Source organism: Caenorhabditis remanei, chromosome III, assembly GCF_010183535.1.
Source record: "Caenorhabditis remanei strain PX506 chromosome III, whole genome shotgun sequence".
NCBI lineage: Eukaryota > Metazoa > Nematoda > Chromadorea > Rhabditida > Rhabditidae > Caenorhabditis > Caenorhabditis remanei.
This window is the reverse complement of record NC_071330.1, coordinates 3,484,428-3,501,870: the sequence shown is the minus strand read 5'-3', so window position 1 is coordinate 3,501,870 and position 17,443 is coordinate 3,484,428. Positions and strand designations below refer to the sequence as shown.

Here is a 17,443-nt window from a genome sequence, read left to right as displayed (position 1 = left end):
TGTTCTTCCGATGAGATCGCTTCAGAAAATACTGCACGAAAATGATTGCCTGAGCAGATAGGCAATCGATTTCTTACGATATTCTGATATGGAATTATACAAACACGGTTTTCTGAGACTAAATTTTTTGCTCATATTACATTATATTTCATTTGCACTATTTTAATATTTTTTGTAAACTAACTTCCTTCCAAAAAATTGGTCTTTCTCAATATTATTTCTTTTCAAAACTATTACTTATCTTTTTCAACTTTGAACAAAACAATTTAGGTATGCGATTTGTCTGAAAAGTATCGTTTGCATACCACCTCGGAGTATCGTGATTTGTTTTTATAATCTTCGCTGATTTTTCAACTTTTTCAAACTTTCATTGTTTTAAAGGTTATTTTTTGTGGTTTTCTTCGATTTTGATTCAAAAATGACTCAAGTTGTATTTACTTTAGAACTCATGAAGCCATGGTATTCAATTCAACTCCCATGCGAGCCGAACTGTGAAATTTGTTCATGGGTGAGTTCAAATCTCAAACCTTCAATCTTTATTTTATCTTCAGGAATCTTATCGTAGAATGTTGGTGGACAAATGTATGGAAGAATATATAGAAGTTGATAGAAGAACGACTCGTCTGGAACGGTTCGAAGGGATTTGCTATGCTAGTCCAACAACTTATGAAGACATAAGAGATGAACTCATGGAAGCGAGCGTTAAAAACATTTTGAGTGATTTGGAGTTTTTAGAGGAGTGGAATGTCGTTTTGGAGAAGAGAGAAAAGCGATACGGTCTTAAGGTTTGGGGAGAAAAAAACGGCATTCGAAAATCGGAGAAAAATTGTAAGAAACTGTGGAAGAACATCAAAATTACATGGAAGAGAGTCAGTTATAAAATATTCCAAAAATGATAGTGCTATTAATTGCATTGACTACTATTGGATGATACTTAAAACTTCGGTCGTCTAGTTTTATTTCAACGATGCTTCTTATGGATTTTCTATGAACCTTTGTTTTATTACTAAATGCTTGTTGAAAGGAGGACTGAAGTCATATTTTTTATTTCATATTCTGATACTTCAGAAAATTCTGAGCAACTTTCATCATTGGAGCATATGCTAAAAATCGCTCCAAATGCCCTAATTTCACGTTTTCCCGACTCAAATTGAGCTTTCGTGGAAGAGTTTTCCCATGCGTATTTTCACCCCAGTGTATTCCTTCCGGACAAAATGATTTCTTTAATTTCTTGATTTCTCGTTTTCTTGCTTTTTTCAACAAATTTTCGTGTTTTTTTCCTTTTTTACGATATAAATTGAACGATATAAATTGAAAGAAACACGAAAATTTGTTGAAAAAAGCAAGAAAACGAGAAATCAAGAAATTAAAGAAATCTTTTTGTCCGAGAGGACTACACGGGGCAAAAATACACATGGGAAAACTCTTCCACGAAAGCTCAATTTGAGCTGGGAAAACATGAATTTAGGGCGCTTGGAGCGATTTTTAGCACATTCTCCAATGATAAAAATTGTTCAGAATTTTCTGAAGTATCAGAATATGAAATAAAAAATATGACTTCAGTCCTCCTTTAAGTTCAATTTATTAGAGAATCAATCTGCTTCAAATTATTCAACCTAAACGGATTTTATAACATTCTTTAAATAAAGCGTTTAGGAGCTGTAATGTTTTCGTTACTTCAGTTTTTTGAAGGTACTCAGAACTTTGACGATTAAAAAAAACATCATAAATTACATAGTTGTCAAGGCCCGGGCAGGCCCAGCAAGGCCCGGCAAAGCCCGAAGGCCCGGGCCGGGCCGGGAGGAAATTTTCAAGACCCGGCTTCAAAAATGATATTTTTTTTCCCAAATTTTTTTTTGAAAATTTTTCAATTTTTGATGCTTTTTCAGAATTTCTCCTAATTCTCAATGATAGTCGAAAATTTGGCGAAAAAAATTCGAAAATTCGAAAAAAAATTGAATTTTTGAATTTGGCGCCAATTTTCCGGGCCTTCAGGCCGGGAAAATTCAAGATGAAGTTACAAAGTTTTATATGGCTAGGAAACAGAATTTTAAACAACTGGCGTTCGCAGTAGCTGATTTGAAGACGTCTTTTCTTTTGTGTGCATCTTCTCTGGAACGTGCCCTTTTTCACTAAGATCTTCCTATTCAAAAGCAATAAAACTGTTTTATGGCCCATGAGCCCAATCCAAAATAAAATAATTTTCTGATTTTTTATTCAAGATCAGGGAAAAACTGTTATCAAATCAAAAAACCACTGAACAAAATTTTTATGGAATCTTATTTACAGGATATTTCAGATGCTTTTCAATACGAAAATTCTGCAAAACCGATCGCTTTGAACGAAATTTGTTAACACTGCTTGAAACTAAATATGATCTTTTCTTGTCCATTTTCAGACTTGCAAAACATCAGCCCGGTGGAGAAGTTTGCCGGCCCGGCCCGGTCCGGCCAGCACGGAGTCAAAACTTTTTTAAAACAATTTTTCACAAAATTTATCGAATTTTTTGAAAATTTACATTAATTTTCATTAGATGCATTCTTTCTTTCCGACATGTTCACGGAGCAGTTTTCGGCTCCACAGACGATCATCAATCTGCCGGGAAGTGCCACATGTATCGAGTCGTCTGATCATCCGATTGATGTGGAGGAGTTGGATACACTTACTGCTATCAATATTGAGAAAGGTGAGATTGCTATGAGGGGAATGTTTAATTTGAAAGATAGAGGTATGGTTAGGAAGCTAACACCATTGGGATTCTGAAGCAGGTTTTAGATTGTGGATAGGACGAAACTGAGCCGAGATGCAAATTTTGGCAGGGACAAAAAGTCTCGCAACTCGGTTCAAAATGGCTCTAATCAAAATGTGAAACTAGAATCTGAATTCTTAAAACGTTAGCTTTCCCGTCATATAATTTTCTTAACAATCACAAAAACGTTAGTTGACCGAAAAGCTGAAGTCGCGAAGATTCTGAATCTGTTTTCAGAATTTTACAAACATCAAAACCATACGACATTTGAACGCTAATCAAAATTTGAAAGAGATTCTGAATCGTCGTAACCATAGCTTACCAGTAAGAATTAGAGTTTTGAGAGTTCCGAATCTGTTTTCAAAATTTGAATTGCACCAAAACTATTCAAAATGCAAACCTTACTAGAAAACCCCTTGAAAGCCATCCGTCTATCCCCGATTTTTTTGCATCCTCCATTCCAATTTGGAATGCTATTACTGCTAATGTTCCCCAATTCCTTTCTCCATCTAAATTCGAAACTCTCCTTAACTCCTCTATTACCCTTTTTAGCATTTTAGTTAATTGTCATACTCTCCCCCGGTTTTCTTCGCTTCCTCAACTTGCTAACTCCATTAATTTTTCTCCCGGTCATTTTACCCCCTATTCCAATTCTCACTCATTTTTCTTCATTTTTTTTTACTAGTCCATCTCGTGAGGGATGTATCTAGTCTCCCCCTTCTTAATGTATTCCTTTCGTTATTTTACTTCTGTCAATAAATATATATAAACTATTAGCTCATTAGGTCCACAGCTGTGCCAGGCGTAAGGTCCGTAACAAAGATTTGAATGTTATCCGAGTCGCGTTGCGTGCGCGTCGCGGTTTATATCAAAGATACGACAAATATACGGTAAATTCAAATTTGGCACTCAGCCAAGTCTTTTTTGCACTGTGTTAACCGTTTTGCGACGAAGCGCGTTTACGTCAGCTTACGCCATGCGGTGGAGATCCTTAACAATTGCGCTCTACCGTAATACGAATGAAATCTGAAAATCGGTTTGGAAACAACTTTTTATTCCGTTTTCAAATTTCCCACTCAAAATCTCATCCCAAAAAAGAATAGCTTTATGTTATGTAGATTATAAGCTCCCCGACTCCGCCCACAAATTGTGTAGTTTTCTTCTTCCAGACGTGGTCACCGCCGCTCCAATCGGTTCGATGACTGGATTCGTTGAGGAATACAAACGTGGACAACAGAACAAGGGATGCTGGCTGACAAACTATGTGTGCGGTGGACCCGAGAAGCCACTCGAGAAGCAATCGATGAGATCTCGTCGTTCTGCGTCGAGAAGTGGCGGATCTGCGAAGAGCTGTCGTACTCAGGCATCACGCAAGAAGAGCAAAGAAGTCAATGTGTGTCTCGAGGCGACTCCGTGTGGTGGCTCCACGATTCAGACATAGATCTCCTGAATCGGAGGAATGAAATCTCATCTGAAAAGGGTTCACAAGGAAAAATAGGAAAAAATAAAGTATTGTGTGTAATTTAAAACTGGAGAAATTTATTGGTTACATCAAGATTTAAAAACATTTTTCAGACGGGAAACTCATTTCGAGTGTCTCTTGTCACTTTTGCAACTAGTGATACACGAAATGAGTGGGGTGGGGAATTCAGATTAAAAGTGATTGGGAAAAATTTTAAACATTTGACAGGATTGGGGGGTTTTTCGAGAGTTGCGCGCTCGACGCTGTGTGTATTTTATAAATAATCAAAAAAAAGTTAGTCGGGGTGAGGAAGGAGGAGAAGACAATCGAGAGGAAAAAAAGTAGATTCACAGAGAAGGAGAACAAAAAATGGGTGATTTGAGGAGAGGGGGTTGGAAAATACATAAATCGGGCCACGAGGAGAAAAAAGAAGAAGAAATCGAAGAGATTATGGTAGTAGTATAGACAAATTACGGAGATGATTAAACATATGATGCCGCACCGAAATGCTGAAGAAGATTCAGATTTTCGGGGTGGTGGGTGGAGAATCGGGCAAGATTACATGAATCTATGAATCTACTTTGAAGGGGACAAAAAAACCAATTCGGATGACATTAAAAATTAATAAGACACACAGGGAAAATGAACAAAAAAGTATCAGTTTACGAACACCGGGTTCTGAAAAAAATTGGGGGGCGGGGCTAAAATGTTAGAGGACTATCTAGCAAATGATTGGGTAAAATGATGAAGAACTGTCAAAAGTCTGAATGATTCGAAAATTGAGCAAATGGAGAGTTTGGTCCATTCGAGACTTGTGACACGACAAAAAGGGGCGGGGCCTCGAGATATCGGGAAAATGGGCGGGGCTTCTGAAGGCGGGAGAAAGTCGAAAAAAAAAACAAAATTGCCAAAATACTAAACTCCGCCCATTTTCACCGAAAAAGGGACTAAAGCAAAAAACGCTCTATCGCTAAAATAAAGAGCTTGCTTTCGACGAAAAAACTTGAGTAAATTGGGTGATGAGTGCACAAAAAACTGGGGCGGGGCGTCTACTGAAATGAAACCATCTAGAAGCGATTTGCGTTGAAAAAACACGACACAAAATCACGACACTTTTCTACTTTTGTGTATTGATGTGATGAAAATTGATTGGTGGTGAGTTGGGATGCATGGGGGGAAATTGATGGATGGAGCAATTTGAAGAACAAAAAAGAGAAAAACACAATGGGGATGGAGAGAGAGCAAAAAAGCGAGTAGTCTAGCATGGTCTAATTTTTGTCAGAGAAATTCCAGAAATTTCAGAGAAAAATCTTGGTTTTCAAGCTACAGATTTTCAAGGCCATGACCTAGAAAATCCCTATAAAAACCGAGATTCTCTGAAAAACTCTCAAAAATTTCGGACAATCTCACAAATGTACTTATTCACACTTTTTACATTTTGTTATACAACAGACGCGATTGATGATGGGGGTGGGGAAGAGAAGAGTGGAAGTGGGTGCAAAATTATAAATGAAAAAAATTAGAAAAATTATAGAAATTTGTTGAATTTCGACAGAGCCAGAGCCAGAATCCAATCCTCGTTTAATACTTGTTGTGATACGATTGTGGATTCATGAACATTTGTGTTTGGGCGTCGAGTGTCATGTGTTGTGCTCCGTTGTTCAGACTGTAGAGACTGGCGGTGTCGAATTGGTGTGGGGGACGGTTGGTTGAGCCACCGGGAGTTGAGAGACCCGAATAGCCGCCCGGCATGTTGTTGAATACTGAAATGTCTACTGGAGGATTATAAGGGAATTCTGGAGAGGAAGAGGGGGCCTATTGTGAAAAATAAAGTTTCGACAAGGATTTTCGAAAAAAGTTTCGCAGGCTGAAACGCAAGTGCTGCAGGGAGTTGTGGGCGGAGCTTAAACTGCGACAAGAGGCGTGGATGAAATTTCAGATGATTTTTTAACGAGCATCATTGAATTTTAAGAAAAAATCGTGTTTCAATCGTTGTTTTCAACGTTTTTTCTGTATATTTTCACAGTTCTCATGTTTAATAATCTAAAATACGATTTTTTTCCTCAAAATTCAGTGTTGCTCTTGAAAAAACTATCTGAAATTTCATTCGCACCACTTGCGGTTTAAGCTCCGCCCACAAATCCCTGCCGCACTTGCGTTTCAGCCCGTGAAATTTTTTTTGAAAATTCTTGTCGAAACATTATTTTTTTCACAGTATTTAAGATTTCGGAGGCTGTTTCAAAACCGGTATGCGGTTCTAACTCGTACCAGTTTTATTCCGGGCGGTTCTTAATCGTGAAACCTAAGAGAATTCGTACTGAATACACACGAATTCGGATATGGCCTAACTTTTCAATTTGTTGGATTTCTAGGCCACCTTCGGCTACTGATGAATTCACAGTTTTCAGTTTCAATTCAAACGGTTCTAGATCTAAAATGGGCGGTTCGAGACCGAGTTTGCCCTTTGATTCAACAACTATTTATAAATGGCCTAGAATTCCACTTCCCCAATTTTCTCGGCCACCAAAATTTTAGGAAATCTTGGCCTCGGCCACCAGAATACCAATCTTAAAAATCTCACCAAAAAAATCGAGAGCTCATAAACCAGTCAATCAACCGGATTCCATTCCCCTGTTCCCCTAGAATGACTCCCAAGGGAGCATTCTCGCTCCATTGCACTTTTTGCATTAGAGCGCACTTTCACTCGAAAACTCACCGTTTCCGAATCCTGGATACATCAAATTTCCTCCGAATCGTGGCAAGTATTGAGCGTAGGCGAGAAGTGTCTCTGGCGGCATTCCGTACAAGTTACGAGCGGCGGCGGCACGCGATTTGTTCAATTGAACCGGGAGCATCACCTGAAATAGAGGCTCAATCGGGTGTGATGCCTTTTTGTTCTTTTTGGGAGACGAGGGAAGGAGGAGGTCTTCTGAATCTCCAGAATCTCCAGAAGACCTCCTCCTCCCTACAGTATACTCACCTCTTTCGGCTGAGCCTTCTTGCATTCCACCATTTTTCCGTTGATCTCGTGGAAGTGAATCTCACAAACTTTGTCGGCAACCTCGTCACTGTCGAATGTAACAAACCCGAATCCTGGAATTGAGAGAATTTAGAAAATTGTTTTGGGATAGAGTTTTGAGTGGATCTTATAGAAAATTTCACGCTGATTCTGAATCTGTGCTCAGATCTGGAAGATTCCGGTTGTGCAAAAAGTTATTCACGATTTTCTTTTTCAGTGTTAAAGTAAGCAGTTTCATGGGCTCCGAGACGTATAGAAACTAGACGTTTGGAAACTGAGACATTTGCCAACCTTCACATTTCGAAACCAGCCGTTTCGAAACCACGACACATTAAACGTGAAAAAAATCACTGAAAAATAAGACATTTTTCAATATATTTTGTCGCGATTAGTCTCGAAATGTATGGTGCCAAATTGTGAAAGTTTCGAAATGTCTCGGTTCCCAAACGTCTCGGTTACCAAACGTCCCGGAGCCGTTTCATAAGTCCAAAACTACTTTTGTGCAAATTTTCCAGTTTTTTTGTATTATGTATGTAGGTACATGTAATGACAAAGTTAGGCGTTTTTTCATTGGCTTACAGGTAAGAAAAATTTGGAAAAATGCACAAAATTGCCAATTTCGGTGGTACTCGCTTTTGGAACTCGGTGAAATAGAACTGTTACAAAATGGAACCGTTACAAAATGGAACGGTCTAATATAGAACTGCTACAATTTGGAACTCGGTAAAATGGAACTGAACAAAATAGAACTGTTACAAAATGGAACTGAACAAAATGGAACTGCTACAAAATGGAACTGCTACAAAATGGAACTCTATCACTGGTTTTGAAAATGCTTATTGGGCTTATCTAATATAGTTTTATTCAGTTTTTTGTTGACTATTAAATAGACGAAGACAATCTCTTCATGATGTAAGTGTTTTTAAACCTTAAAAGTCGACTATCCCCACAAAAATTGGTTCTATTTCTTCTAAAAAGTCATGAATGCAAACGCGCTCCATTCGAACAAGAGTTCCATTTTGTAGCAGTTCCATTTTATCCAGTTCCATTTCATCGAGTTCCATTTTACCGAGTTCCAAATTGTAGCAGTTCTATATTAGACAGTTCCATTTTCTCACAGTTCTATTTTGTAACAGTTCTATTTCCCCGAGTTCCAAAAGCGAGTACCACCCCAATTTCATCGTTGAAAATACAAAAATAACGTTTTTCACAGATAGAATCTGCAAAAACTGAATAAATATTCAGAATCCTCTTTCAGAAGACCTACAGTAACCCACAAGAATCACTTACCTCGGTGCCTTTGTGTGGCCTTATCATACATGAGCATCGCGTCCTCCACCTTTCCATAAGTCTCAAAATACTGCTTCAAATCTTCGAGTGTCGACGTGGCCGACAGTCCTCCGATGAACACTTTCTTGGTTTTGGTGACAAGCTGTAAGATATGTGATATTAATGGGATGAGGGACTAGTTTTTCATTTCTCGGCCTCCAATCTGAAAGTTGGGCCACCAGATTTGCGCATCCCCTTTTTCATTCAAATCTAAAGTCTTTAGATTCTAAAGATCTAAGTTTACCCAACCTACTCCAATACCGGCCACCGATGGTATGGCCACTGGCAACTGAGGGATACCGTATGCCACGTATGCCATTGTAAGCTGCTGGATGTAGTCCTATACGCCTAGATATACAATGATATTTAAGTAGTATAAAAACGCGGAGGAGGAGAAGAATAAACGGATTGCTTTTCGAATAAAAAGCTAAGCCAGAACGGCGGAAAACAAATGCCAAACGGGGATAACGAATTCTGTTATTAACGGAAATGCCATGAGTCAGGGAGAAAGAGAGCTACCTAGATTCAATTGTGACCGGCCAAAGAGTACCCGAAACTCGGTCTATCGAGAGAATGTGCAAAAAAGGGGAGGGAGGTCCTGAAGACCGATTAAAAGTAAGTAAGGAAGAGCACACACACATACGGGGCGTGAATATGTGTGCTCTCTCTCTCTCTTCATCCAAAAAGAAGCAGAGTATGTGTGTGTATGCTCGAATGAAAAGTGGTTTGAGCTTTTCAAAGAAGCACGACGAAAAACGGGGAGGAGGGACCACTCTATTTGCCATGGGTCCCCGTTTCCTTTTTCTCAACCTGATGTGAAGACCACGCCCACTCACTTTTTGAATATATATTGAGTGCGTTTGGTATATCTTCAGAAACGTTTTTGGGTTAATGGGTCGAACCACTTTGTGGGCGGAGCCTCTTTGTTCTTCCAGAAGACTACAGTAACCTCGTGATATTTCGAAAATTGGACAAGGACTAGTATTTAGACCAGTGGTACGATATCTGTGATCTAAGCTCGACGCCGTGCCAACAGACTTCTGACGACTTCAAAATCCTAGCTCAACGTCTTCTGACCAGGTAAGTCTCGACCTATCCAATTCACACACTCAACACAAATCAGGAAACAAAAGTTGACGTGAATTCGGTGCCGTCTCTCTCCACTTTCTCCCTTATTCTTCCTGCTCCCGACGACCCAAAACGGGGTGTGATGGGCATGTAATTCGAGATGATGTGACGGAATCGAGGTCGTCGTCAAAGTGGATGGATGGATTGGGGGGAAGGAGATGGAGGAAAATGATGATGATGATGGTAGCGGTGGAAGAGAAGAAGTCGGAAGAGAAGTGGTGGAACGGAGAACGATAACGAGCCACTCACTTTCTTTTGGCAGTATGGAAAGGGAAGTCGTAGGGAAGGGGAAATTTTCAGAGGAGGTCTTGTCCTTTATCCTCACAATTCTGCTCATGACTATAACTAAGTTCCGACTTTCTAAAAAGAAGTCAAAACCAGAATGCCTCCTAAGCCACCACCATCTATCAACTTGAGACAAGCGACAAATCAGGGCGAATTAGGAGGGTTTTAGTGAGTTTCCACTTCTTTTCTTCGAGTTTCATGCTACAGAAGCAGGCGAAGACCCTTCAAACAACGCATCCATCGTCGTGTGCCAATTCAAAACCAATATTTCTTTAGAGCCTTCCTACTTTTTCTTTCTCCTTACTTCCTTCCAAGTAGGGGACAGAAGAAGAAGAAGCGAGGGTTTAAAGGATTGCCGAATTGAAGAGCACACGTCTTCTTTTTTCTTCAAATCATCATCATTTTGAACATAAGGAGCTGCCTAGAATACTAGATGGAAACTAAGAAAACAAGAAAATCGGGGCGCTCAAAAAAAAAACAGAGAGCTTAAAAGGAAGGGGGAAAGCTAGAAGAAGGGCCTGGCAAAGAAAAAAAAACGGGGAGTATTTTCATAAAATAAGCCTGCAATTAGGTACGGGGTGGAGGGACCCATTCAATAGTTGTGTATGTGTGTCTATACACTTCTTCAAATACTTCTTCGTTGTTGTCGTATGCCTGAGTGTGTATGTGTGTGCCACATCACTCACGTTAAATAGCCCTCTTTGATGCGTTTCCCGCGCGACTTCCCCCTTTTTTGCTGGAAAGCGGGGGGACAAATCGTCCGGGACACAGAGAGAGAGAAAGCATTTGCGCTCCGGTGAACACCTTGTTTTTTGTTTTAAAGTGTCTAAGAGGCACAACTTTCAAGTCGTAGGGTCGGGGAGTACTGTAGCAGGGGGACTACTAGAACCTCTCAGGTAAAAATCCGGATTCCATGCTGACAGAAGACTCCGCCTTTCTTCCAGGTGAGTCCGGAGTAGGTGGCAACCGAGAGCTCTTAGGATTTCACGGACATCAGAGAAATGGTTGTCAAGGAATATCTGAGCCGAGTTTCAGCTAAGAAGAGAAATCTTTGGAGACGGGGCTTTCAAATGATCTATATATTTGGTTGAAGGTACTTTCGACTACGGGGATTCCATTTCTGCAGTCAAAACCTGCCAAATGTCTCTGGGAGCTGAGTTATGAGCTCTCAAACTTTTCATATGGTTAAGCGTTTTCGCATAGAATTCCAATACTATTTGCCGATTTGGAATTTCAAGTGAAAAAGCTTGACCATATAAAAAGGTTGAGAGCTCATAATTCGGTTCGCAAAGATATTTAGCAGGTTTTGACTGCAGAAATGGACTGCCCGTAGTCGAAAGTACCTACACACAAATTTATCGGTCGTTTGAGAGCCGCGTCTCCAAAGATTTCCCTTGTAAGGTTTGGAGGATATCAGGTGGGTCAAATTCAGAAAAACTATTAAAAACTGTATTTCTGAATTCCGATTCTCTGATCTCCACCAACCGAAAGACTTCGATTTCTAGAATCTCATAGAATTCGTGGTAATCAAGATCTCATTTCGCATTTTTTCTGACTTCAATCTAATCAAATTCCAGTTAACCTAGTTTCCCACATCAATTTCTCCTTGCTTTCCGATAAGAAAAACAGAACGGAAATCCGGGGGAAAATAAGGAATAACCAAATCTACAGACAGATTGGCAAAAGAGAGGCAAGAAGTCGGTGCCGACGAAGAAGGCACGACGGAGTCACAAATCGAATTAGCGCCTCCTCTTCTCTTTTCGTCTGTGTCCGTGTGTGGTGACAATCGTATTTGCATATAAATAAATATACATTTACTTATTTTTCTTCAGAGATTTCTGGTAGAAAAACTTGAATTCGAGGAGTGGTCTTTGGGAAATTTTAGGGGGAAAATTGAAAATAAACAAGAATTTCTGGTCGCCAGTCAGCAGTATCCCATTAGCACGGCACCCTTTTTACAATTGCGCTCTACCGAAACCGAAAAAAATTGTGTCATTTTTCAAGAGGATTACGGTAGAGCGCAGTTGTAAGAACTGTGCAGAGCTAATAGACAAAAACCATTTCTACCGGAACTTTTAAACCCGAAAACTATAAAATCTCGCACTTCTCGACACTAAATCAAAATGCCTTCACACCGTTTTCCGCCACTTTTCATCAAGCCTTCAATTCCTATTTCTCAGAGAGGCTTCCGCCTTTTCTTTTCGTTCGAACGCCTTCACGAGATTCTAATTGCCCCTCAATTATCTCAAAAGAGGAGAGCTCCACACCTAACAATTTTCGCACAGAAAGAAAGTGTAAAAGTTTTGGGAAAAAGCGTGAGGGAATAAAGAATAAAAAGAGGAGATCTTTGAAAAAATATTAGACTTAAAATTTTTTTGAAATTTCCAATTTTCCCAATGTCAAGGCCCGGCGCATGACCCGGGAAGGCCCGGCTTAAAAAAAATTAACCAAATTTTTTCAATTTTTCATCGAAAATGTGAAAATTTCTGATGATTTTTCAGAATTTTTTTCTAATTCCGAATGATAGTCCAGGTATGTGCCCGGGTGGCGTTGAGCGCCTCGCATTTTCAGCCGAAATTTGAAAATGCGACGAGAAAGAGTGTGCGAAATGGAGAGACGCAGACACACTCTCTCGATTTTACACACTCTCTCTCGTCCCATTTTCGCCCACTTTGAAATCTTTCAGCGCCCAAAGCGCCTCCATAGGCACATCCCTGTGATAGTCGAAAATTGGACTTCTTCGCAAAAAAAAATTCGAAAAATTGAAATTTGAACTTTGGCGCCGCACATGCCTTTCCTACCTCTCCCAAACAGTCTCCTTAAAAAATTAATAGAGAGCAACTGCGCTCCACCAAACAATCAATGTCCAACAGAGCGCACTTGCATGTCTTAAATCGCCCACAAATAAAACTTATATCTAAACCTTGGATCTGTACTCGTTTCGGTTTCGCGGTGGGCGTGGCTGTGACTGTTCGTAGTACATGACCTGTTCTTCAGTTGCGGTCATCTCGTTCATCATTTTCATCAAATTACTCATGAACTCATCATGATTCGAATGATACTCATTCTGTGAATTGCGGTTATCCCTGTGTTCTTTTTCCTCACCAACCTTGGCTTGTGTTCTTTTCGGGAACGCAACCTTTGGGTCGATTTTTTTGCCATCGAGCTCGTGTTCCCGCGCATTCAGCACCTGCAACAATGAGCAAAGATTTTTCAAATAAAAGTTGGATTTGAACTGAAAATATGCAGAAAAAAATAAAATTTTGTGATTGTCTGTATCGAGGTTTCAAAAAAAAGCTAATTTACGCATTTTTTATTTAAAATTTTCCGCGGTTTTAGAACGTCTGTTTTTCGGGTTTTCAAGTATTATCAATTCAAGTGCTCCTCTTCACATCGAGGCTCCGCCCACTTTTTCACTCATGTTCAAGGTAAAGAGGAAAATGTGGGCGGAGCTTCAAGAAGCTTAGAATTTCTGGCACTGATAATTTGGAAACAAGAATATCTTATTAGGACGACACGCTTCTTACAACCGCGCTCTACCGAAACCGAAGAAAATTGTGTGCGAAATTGAGAGACGCAGAGAAAAAGAGTCACTTTTGCAAGGGGATTTCGGTGGGGCGCCGTTGTAAGCACTGTGAGGAGCTAATATAGTAAAGGTTTCCATTTTTTCAACAAAAAAAATTCAGATCAAAAACGAAAATTTGTTACAAAATTAAAAAATTGAGTTGAATTTTATAAATTTCAGCGAGCTGTTCAAAACTGAAGACTCCGCCCAATCTGATACCAAATATGGGCGGAGCCTCAAGAAAGCAGTACCACAGAAGACAATCTCATACTTGTCAATGCCCGGGTATTTGGCCCCAAGGTCAAATTTCAAATTTTTTCGAATTTTTTTGCGAAAAAGTAAAATCTTCGATTAACATTCAGAATTAGAAGAAATTCTGAAAAATCATCAGAAATGTTCACATTTTCGATGAAAAATTTGAAAAATTTCAAAAATTTCAAAAAAAAAAATCCAAAAATCTGGTTAATTTTTCAGAAAAAAAAATTTTCCAAGAATAGTCCCTTCGGGTCTTGACAAGTATGGCCAATCTAAGATGCAATCTCGAGTAAAAAGAGAGAAGTTCCAGAATTTTCAGAAAACTAATAAAATAAAAAATCTCACCTTATCAACACTGGACGGATCGACGAAAGTGATGAATCCGAATCCGCGAGCTCGCTTTGTCGCCGGATCTCGCATCACCATACACTCGTTCACCTCACCGAATCGTCCGAAATAGTCGCGGAGGTTTTCTGAAAAAGAAATATAAGAATTGGGTTTATTCATACTTGTCAAAGCCCTGTCAAAAAAATGAATCAATTTTTTTGAAATTTTTCGAAACTTTTTCAATTTTTTATCGAAAATGTGAACATTTTTGATGATTTTTCAGAATTTTTTCTAATTATGAATGATGTTCAAAAATTTGACTTTTTCGCCAAAAAATTTCAAAATTTCGAAATTTTTTAATTTTGCCGCCAAGTACTTCATGGCCAATATGGTGGCTAAAATTCAAGCAAAAATGAATTTCGGCTTCTCAGAATTCAAATTTTTAGTAAATTCCAAAAAATTTCATTTACCTGCCGTAGTCTGCCAACTCAATCCCCCGATGAACATCTTCCCAGGATCCTGTGATCCGTGTGACCCGTCATCCGAATCCGCATTGAGACGTGCCTCTTCGTGCCCGTCGACGTCCTGAGGACTTTGCTCACGAAGTGAGACTCCCGTTGATGTCGTTGTCATATTGTGCGTTATTTATATATAGATAGTTGATCGTCGATTTTCAGTAATTTGTACAAAGTTTGGGAAGAAGAAAAAGAAGAGGAAGGGGGAACTGGATTAACTGGTTTCTCTGATTCTGCTGAATTAGTATTTGTAGTTGTAAATGTAGGCTGCTTCTGATTCTGACTGACACTGCGATTCGACCACTACACCTCTGAAAATAAGGGAACGAATTAGTTATAGTTGTATAGAAACGCATTTTTTTGTTGGGAATATGAACGAGGAGGGGATGATGGGCTAGAATTTCTAGAAATTTGTACATAAATGCTTCCGAAAATGCAGAATTCAAAAATCGTAGTTACAGGAATCACAGGAATTCTGGAATACGTCTAAAATCTGCAGAAAACCATGGAAATTCTTATAATGACAGTCAAAAACAGAGAGAAATTTCTCAAAAATTTCCAAAGTCTTCAGCGCTGGCCGAGTTTTTCCTATTGCGTTTCTAGGCCAGCGAGCACGAGGCGAAAATTTTTCTCCTTCCTGTGTACTTGAATTCTCAAGTATTTCTCTGAACTCATCAAAGAATTTCACGACATTGACAGGGAAAAAACTATCAATTTGCTATTGCTGGCCTAGAAAAACTAATAAAAAAGTTCGGCCAGCGCGGAACACTTTGAGCGTTTTCAGACTGAAAATCACCATTCTCACGGCTTTTGATGAATTTTTTGGAACGAGTCTTTTCCGGAGTGCATCTACAAAATTTTACAGAAAAATCCAAAATTTGAAAAACCCAAAACCATTCAGAAACATATAGATTCCCACAGCACAATATACCTAGGTCTAAACCGGAGAGACGCAGAGAAAATGAACGATTGATTTTTGTTATTTTTGCAGAAAACAATATATATGTAGCATCCAGTATCAAAACAAAAACAATCGGAACGTTCTGGACGGACAGAGAGAGAGAGAGATCAGTGATTTATTGGATGTGTAGTTAGATTAGGCTCTAGTGGAAAACAAGTGATTTTTGTTGGAAGGATGATGCAACTTAGCGATGGCGATTGCTGGAAGAAGGAGGAGAATTGGTAAAGGATGCACCGACACACCGACAGACGGGGCATTCATAAACTCAAAATCATACTTGCAAACCGGGCCGGAGCGTAACTCTGCTTAAAACGCAATATTATGGACTGAAAAATATTCCAAAAAGTAGATCTCGACAAGCTCTATGTCTGAGACCTACTACGGTCCGGATAGTTATTCGTTAATGTGCTGCGGGCCGGGCTAAAATGGCTTTTTTGTCCATTTTTTGCGTTTTTTGGCACCTTTTCCTTGCCCGCGGTATACTAACGATCCGCCATTCGGTCCGTAGGGGTCAGGATTATAGAACTCGTCGAGATCTACATTTTGGTATATTTTTCAGCTAAATTTGTGTTTTAAGCGAGTTACCGCCCCGTTTCGGTCCGGTTTGCAAGTATGCTCAACAGCGAAAACTTCAGAAACAGCACACATTCAAACAGGTTGAAGCGTCCTCTGCACACATTCAACCAGGTTGAAGGGTCCTCTGGCAGCAACGACACCAAAGCTCCAAATGAGGAATCAATATATGGAATAAATCAATAAATCATCTGAGCGATGGGGATGGTGTGTCCTCCACCATCTCACGACGGAGACACCGTCAACAACACCATCACATCATCATCGTTCCTCTTCTTTTTCTTCCACTCATTCATACATCAAAACGAACGAAGAACACAGAAGAGAGAGAGAGAGAGAGGGATGGCTGGGCGGCCAAAACGAAAAAAAACCGACGACCCTGCCCCCCCCCCTCCCCCAGGCGACTAAACTGGTAGTCAGTCACTGGGGGAAAAAAGGGTTGCATCGTTCTTCTTCTTGTTTTTCCGTCAATTACACCACATTTATAACAATAAAAACAGACAAAGTATATGGTATGATCTCATTGAAAAGAAACGCAGACCCTGTGTGGGCGTGGCCTATTGGTGACCGGCACCCCCAGGGCGTCGGAGCCATTGTTTTTTGTTTACTTGTGTGTGTAGAGGTGGCGGTGGTGGTGACACTTTGTGAATAATGTATGAAAAGTTAGAAGGAAGTCGAAGTCATCGACGAAACGAAAAAAGTGGGCGGAGCTAGTGTGCCAGGTACATCTCTAATTGGAACTCCCTTAAAAAGTGGGCGGAGCCAGACTTGTGACGTTTTAAATATTGTTTTTTCAGAAAAATATTTCTGTTTTTAATCAAAAGCCTGATTAATTAGCGGGAATTTCAAATTTTTTTTTAGAAAACTGTAACTATTAGAACAAATTTTCAAAAACTCTAATGGTAAACAAGTGATAAAAATGGAAAGTGTGTGTGTGTGAGTGACCAGGCACCAAAAACAGGTGGAAATTGTGTGTAAATAAACACTCTCGGGTTGTTTATCAGGTGTTTGGTGCTGGGGTGTTCCTCCGGATACAACGAGCCGCCCGATTTTGGGAGGCGGAAATCCGATTTTGATGTGTTCGAAGAGGAAGGAAAAGTATCGGCAGAATATTAATGTAATCCGAGAAAAATATTCCTAGAATTTTCGTGGGAAAAATACGAATTTTTTGTGAAAATTTTCAGATTTTCTATTAGCTCGGCACAGTTCTTGCAACTGCGCTCCACCGAAATGTCGTTGAAAAATGTCTCAAAAATTCGCACACAATTCCGTGCT

The 17,443-nt window shown here is 39.6% G+C and overlaps 4 protein-coding genes across 4 annotated transcripts; 2 read left to right on the top strand and 2 right to left on the bottom strand.

Moving 5' to 3' along the window:
• Nucleotides 1–418: 418 nt before the first annotated feature.
• On the top strand, nucleotides 419–896 carry GCK72_008840 (uncharacterized protein; the record flags this gene model as incomplete). Its single annotated transcript, XM_053727075.1, has 2 exons — nucleotides 419–508; nucleotides 552–896. 2 exons carry the CDS (start codon nucleotides 419–421, stop codon nucleotides 894–896), a joined length of 435 nt encoding a protein of 144 aa, XP_053586652.1.
• A 1,657-nt stretch (nucleotides 897–2,553) lies between these two features.
• Nucleotides 2,554–4,190, top strand: GCK72_008839 (uncharacterized protein; the record flags this gene model as incomplete). Its single annotated transcript, XM_003107558.2, has 2 exons — nucleotides 2,554–2,686; nucleotides 3,919–4,190. The coding sequence occupies 2 exons, from the start codon at nucleotides 2,554–2,556 to the stop codon at nucleotides 4,188–4,190; spliced, it is 405 nt and encodes a 134-aa protein (XP_003107606.2).
• A 1,602-nt stretch (nucleotides 4,191–5,792) lies between these two features.
• Nucleotides 5,793–8,878, bottom strand: GCK72_008838 (uncharacterized protein; the record flags this gene model as incomplete). Its single annotated transcript, XM_053727074.1, has 5 exons — nucleotides 5,793–5,974; nucleotides 6,928–7,069; nucleotides 7,192–7,304; nucleotides 8,521–8,662; nucleotides 8,813–8,878. The coding sequence occupies 5 exons, from the start codon at nucleotides 8,876–8,878 to the stop codon at nucleotides 5,793–5,795; spliced, it is 645 nt and encodes a 214-aa protein (XP_053586651.1).
• A 4,011-nt stretch (nucleotides 8,879–12,889) lies between these two features.
• Nucleotides 12,890–14,752, bottom strand: GCK72_008837 (uncharacterized protein; the record flags this gene model as incomplete). Its single annotated transcript, XM_053727073.1, has 3 exons — nucleotides 12,890–13,162; nucleotides 14,138–14,265; nucleotides 14,590–14,752. The coding sequence occupies 3 exons, from the start codon at nucleotides 14,750–14,752 to the stop codon at nucleotides 12,890–12,892; spliced, it is 564 nt and encodes a 187-aa protein (XP_053586650.1).
• Between the last annotated feature and the right edge of the window lie 2,691 nt (nucleotides 14,753–17,443).